Source organism: Kryptolebias marmoratus, linkage group LG18, assembly GCF_001649575.2.
Source record: "Kryptolebias marmoratus isolate JLee-2015 linkage group LG18, ASM164957v2, whole genome shotgun sequence".
Lineage (NCBI taxonomy): Eukaryota > Metazoa > Chordata > Actinopteri > Cyprinodontiformes > Rivulidae > Kryptolebias > Kryptolebias marmoratus.
The window spans coordinates 19,784,681-19,790,086 of NC_051447.1; the positions used below are offsets into that span (position 1 = coordinate 19,784,681).

The following is a 5,406-nucleotide window of genomic DNA, read 5'->3' on the forward strand; positions in this document are numbered from 1 at the left end:
AAACCAGGGCGGAAGCAGCTAAAACCAGGGAGGAAGCAGCTAAAACCAGGGAGGAAGCAGCTATCAGCTCCAGCAGGCTTTTATTTTGACAGCAGCTTGTTCCTCGGGCGTTTCGCCCCTCAGCAGTGACTCACAGGCGCTAATCCCAGTGTAGTAATGAGTCACTGTGTAACCGAGCCGGGGATCTTCTCATGAACTCAAAAGTGACCAAACAAGAAGGTCTGGTATTCACACACACACACGGTATGGGCCTGTTAAAGCCTGCCAGTGTTCGGGAATAACCGCTGATCTCCCACACAGATAATTTGGGCTCTACCCGCTCGGGTTTTATTGTAACGAAGCTCCTCGACACACACATTCCTGACGGCAGTTTAACAACAAACCCACACTTAGTTTGTTGGTATTTGGAGTTTCGCAATTAAAAAAAAACCTGTCTTGCAACAAGACGCCTCTGAAGCGACCCCACCCTCGGCCCCTCCTCACCGAGGTTTCCTGAATCAACAACAACCAAGAAGCTCAAACTTTTATTTAAAATAAAAAAAACATTTAAAAACTGAACTTCCTGTGACAAAACCAACGATCCCCTCCTCATTCTTCAACAGTTACATCATTTATGTTACAGGAAGTTTTATTTTTTATTTCTAAGCTGTGATCAGTTTGGTTTTACCAGCTACTCCATAATTGGGTCTTTGTGTCAATTAAGTGCTTCTGTTTTTGTAAATTATTATAAATATAAAAAGCTCCATTTTATGTCAACTATGAGCAATTAAAAAAAAATAATAAAATCCACAAATGGTTCGTTTTGTTATTCTGGGGCTCATCACAACAAAACTGTCTGCTTTTCTTTAAAACTCACCATCCAGCCAACAAACGAACCTTTTTACCATCGACTTACTGGAACTTTTCCATCCATAACTCATTTTATGACTTGTTTGTAGAAATAAATCCCCTTAAACCTAAAACATGTCGTCCTTCAGGTTTCAGATCAGACCCTGAAGGTGACAACCATAAACCAGCCTGAGCTCCCGTCCCGTTTCCATTCATCTGTTCATCCATTCAGCCTCATGAATAAAGGATGAAGTGTTCGAAGCATTTAAGATCTTCTGTTTGGATGATGGGTGGACCGGGGTGGGTCGGGTATTTAAAGAAGTTTCCCAACAAGTCAAAAAAAAAAAAAAAAAAAAAAAAAAAGAGCGTTGGCCGTAACAACCGACGAACAGAGACGGAACCATTAGGACCATTAATGTCCTCATTTCCTTCCTGAGCTCCAGAGATAATTACAGCTGAGCGCAGAATCACTTAGAAGCTAAAAGCTACAGAAGAGCCACAAGCGTAGAAAATAAAAACATGACAGTAAACAGGCCGGCTCCTCCCTCAGCATAACCAGATTAGGTCCAACATGTCCGCTGAGTGCTCCGAATCGAGTTAACGTCGACCCCAGCTCGGCTGTTTTTATTAAAAACAGGACCGACAGCTAAAACCAGTTCGGCTTGTTGGAAGACTAAACAAACCGAACCGTATCTGGAGTTAAAACTGGGTCAGGCCACTTTTAAAAAAAGAAATAAACAAAAAATGAGCCATTTTGAAAATTCAGACCAACATTTTGTTTGTCAACATCCAGAATTAAATCAGGAAATAAGTAAATTAAACTCTGAGTTTTACGTTGGTTGGGTCGTAAAGACGCAGATGTGGACAGATGTTGACTTTATGTTGCCTTTTTTCTTTTCCTCGTTGACCTCTGACCTCTCCATGTGACATCACCTTACTAAGATTTTACAGAACCATTTATTCACAATAAAAACTGTTTCCCTTCTTGAGCATTTCATGTAAAACAAAAAGGCTTCCTAAATAACCAATAAACAGGCTTAAAATGTAAGATTTCATGTTTTATTGCCCCAACAGACTGAATCTGATTGGACAGCAGGTCAGCTCCTGATGACAGCTGCTTTAAAGAAGAACCAAATCAGCTCTTTTTGCTCCGCTTCATAAAGGGACAAAGGAGTTAAATTATTTACATGGAGCCGTTATGAGCTCCTGATTGGAGAGTAAACCGAGCCGCAGGTGATGTCAGCGCCAGCAGGGACCACACCCTGAAACCGAGTCGTGTTTGTTTGAGGAGGAAGAGGCAGATGCTTCAACACAGAGCAGGAAATAAATAATAAATCATGAGACCCGGTTCTACACCAGAGAAGACAAAGAACCGAAGAGCTCAAACCCGTCCTGAGGTTCAGACTCACCCAGAACAGCAGGTTGAAGAGGAAGAACACGTATTTGACACACTTGTTCACAGCCATGGCTTCTGGTCTTCCTCTTCCTCACAGAAACACAGAAAAAGGTAATCAGATCAGAGCTGGTTTCACCTGCGTCTCCTTCAGAGCGAGCTCCCTTAATACCTCCTCCTCCTCCTGCTCCTCCTCCTGCTCCTCCTCCTCCTCCTCCTCAGCTGAGCCCCTCCCTCTCTGCCCTGCCTCTTCTCTTCCCTCCAATAAGAAAACATTTTAAACATTTTAATTAAAACCATTCTTTCAACCAGAGTGACAAAACAAATATGTTTCCAGTCAGACAAAAAGGGGTGTGGTTAACCTTAAGATGCTCCGCCCACTTCTGATTCAACACCTGCGACAGGTGGAACAAACGCTGAAGAGCAACACATCCATCAGGAATGCATATCGCCCGCCGTCTCGGACTCTCAGCTACCACCACGCCAAGCGTTAAAGGCTGCAACTGGTTAGCGTCGGTGGCCATCTTGGATCAGGTTCCTGAGATATTCTGCAGACAAACAGACCCAACATGGCGGCGAGCGGTGATTATTTCTGACTTTTTCTTTGGCCCTAACTCGCCGTTGTTCCTGGGAATGCCGCCATTTTTCCTCATATTCCCCTCATGTTGTATCTATAAGTAAATGATTCGTCCTGGGGTCTCCAACCTGCAGCTCCGGAGCCACCTGTGGCCCCTCAGTCCTTCTGCAGGGACTCCTTGTGACTCGGTGACATGAATCTGAGTCATTTTTAGCAGTTTGTTCATGTTTGTTGTTTTTCTTAACATTAATAAATATTATCAATGTTTCAGAATCAGAATCAGTTTTTAATAAAACATGTTTAAAATTCAGTTTTACTGTTTGTTAGCCTGCTCTCTCCTTTGTTTACGCAGGTTTCTGACAGAAAGTGAATAAAAAAACAAGAAAATCAACATTTTTCTACATAATCTGGTTGAATTGCAAACACAGAAATTGGAGGTTTGAATGTCTGAAAAGGCTGTTCGGTCGTTTTAATTATTTTAGTTAAGACTCAACTTTATCTGCATGATTCTAAACATAAAACTTTAATTTTCCTCTGCAGAATTTTATAATTAGTTTTTGTTTCCTGTTGTCCTAAAAACAGACAAAAACAAACATTCCCATTTCAACAAAACTGGTTTTTCATATTTAGTACAAACATGAAAACTGGTCCTGTTATCTTTATTTTAAATCGATTATAGGTGAGATGAACATCAGCAGCCTTTCTGTACAGTTTGGTAAATGTGGTTGATTTTTGATGCTCTTATCTCTTATTTTTCACAAATTTAGAGCTGCATTTCCTCTTTGTTTGCCTCAGATCGGTTTTAAACAGAAACAGGACAAATGTAGGGTCTTCATGTTGCGTGGTTGGAGAGGTGATTCAAATATCCCTCTTTGTGAGGATTGGATTTCAGATTGCAGCCGACTTCCTGGTGAAGGCAGGAAGCTGCTTCATGTGTGGTTTAAACCCACGTCTGCATGTCGAAGCACGCCGTCGATGCTCGCAGTTGAGCAACACCTGAAACGGTCCTTCCCGCCTTGGGCTGCGTCACTGTTTGGTTGTTGTGGTGGTTTCACTGGTTCCTCCAGGGATTCTGGTTCTGCATCTGGGAAGAATTTTGAAACATCACATGTGAAATAAAGACAACCTGATATAAACTGACATTATGTCCTTTTTCTGCACAAAGACAGAGACTCTGTCAGCTGTTCCTCTGCATTAATCAATCCCTCCAGGATTTCACGGGCATTTTCCTAAAAGTTGCAATTTTTTTTTTACTAAAATCAATAAAAAAACCATAACTTTTAATATATAAACCAAAAATCCTTCCTAGTTCTGTAAGATAATTCCCAACAAACATTGACATTCTCAAAAGGTGCTTTATTTGAGAACTTTGATAGCTTCTAAACTGACATTCATGAGCATTTCTGGATTGTCCCTGGTCTGCAGCTCTCCTCACATGTTTTGCAGACACAAAGTGTTTGTCGATGCGTTTATGTTCCATGATTCCAAATCTGAGACTTTAGCTCCACCTAGTGTTGGCTGTGCAGCGCTGCAGTCAGGAACCAGCTTTCAGCTCGACTCTTTTCTTTTAAAAAGTAAAGAATGATGCAATCAGTCCCGGAGCCACGTGGAGCCATGAGCGGCGCTTCAGCTCACCGAGGATCCTGGTAAGTCCTGCTTTTACTCCACAATGTTTGGACCATTCAGACAGCCGCCGTCGAACTTTAAACAGACTGATTTAAAAAAAACAGCTGAAGTCAGGAAGTCATGATTGATCTCCTGTTTATAGTTTCTTCCGTAAGTTTTCCAGCTTCTTATAACTTCAGCATACTTTTAATTTTAACCACCCAGGTTTCACGACGTTCAGCTCCTTCAGGAGACGGGTGATATAATTTTACTTCTTGAGTCCTTAACTCAAGCTCGTTCCTGGTGTGGGTTGGACTCCAGCAGGACTACTTCCTGTCTCTGATCCTGTGTGGAGTCTCAGGGTCTCAGGACACAGCGGTAGAGAGGAACGTGCCTGGTCCTGTTGGCAGCTTCAAGCCATGACCTTCAGGACGTGCAGCGGCTCTTTGCAGCCGTGACGTTCTCAACTAGAAAAAGGTGAAATGCTCCCTCCGGGTTGGGGCTGGCACTTGGCCACCAGCGGAGGAGGTGGCGTATTTGAGCGCCACACATGATGACAGGTAGCTGGAGCCTCGTCCACAGTTCAGACATGTTCAGGATTCCTTCCTCTGAGGGCCTTTTTGGGCGTGTCCCGCTGATTGTGAGACTAATCCAGCGCTGCCTTGGATGTACGGGTTTCCCTCCAAGACCCAAGAAACACAGTTTGTCTCTAAGTGTCTCTGTGGAGGAAACTCATTTCCGCTGCTTGGATCTGGGGTTTTATTGTCTCAACCATGATCCATATATCATGACCACAGTAAATTGTGAGCTTTCTCTTCTGGCTAAACTTCTTCACCACAGCAGACCAGAGCAGGACCGTAGCTCCCACTGAGGACCCCGAGGTCCGGACCTCAGTGTTTTATAAAAACCTGAATCCAAACAAGGCTTTTGAACGGCGTGGTTCTCTGCGTAGCTCCACCAGTTTCCTGTAGGAGGCGCTGCAACTGTGTGCAGCTGCAGCCAA

The 5,406-nt window shown here is 43.2% G+C and overlaps 2 protein-coding genes across 2 annotated transcripts in view; one reads left to right on the forward strand and one right to left on the reverse strand.

Moving 5' to 3' along the window:
• Positions 1-2,395, reverse strand: part of tspan9b (tetraspanin 9b) — a 14,231-nt gene extending 11,836 nt beyond the window's left edge. The window contains exon 1 of the mRNA XM_017440053.3: positions 2,238-2,395. Within this exon, the coding sequence (XP_017295542.1) occupies positions 2,238-2,294 (57 nt within the window). The 5' untranslated portion in view covers positions 2,295-2,395. The remainder of the gene's footprint in view (positions 1-2,237) is intronic.
• Positions 2,396-4,367: 1,972 nt separating this feature from the next.
• LOC108250258 overlaps positions 4,368-5,406 on the forward strand; it is an 8,671-nt gene continuing 7,632 nt past the window's right edge. Inside the window, exon 1 of the mRNA XM_037981383.1 lies at positions 4,368-4,444. The gene's annotated coding sequence lies outside the window, so the exon portion shown is untranslated. The remainder of the gene's footprint in view (positions 4,445-5,406) is intronic.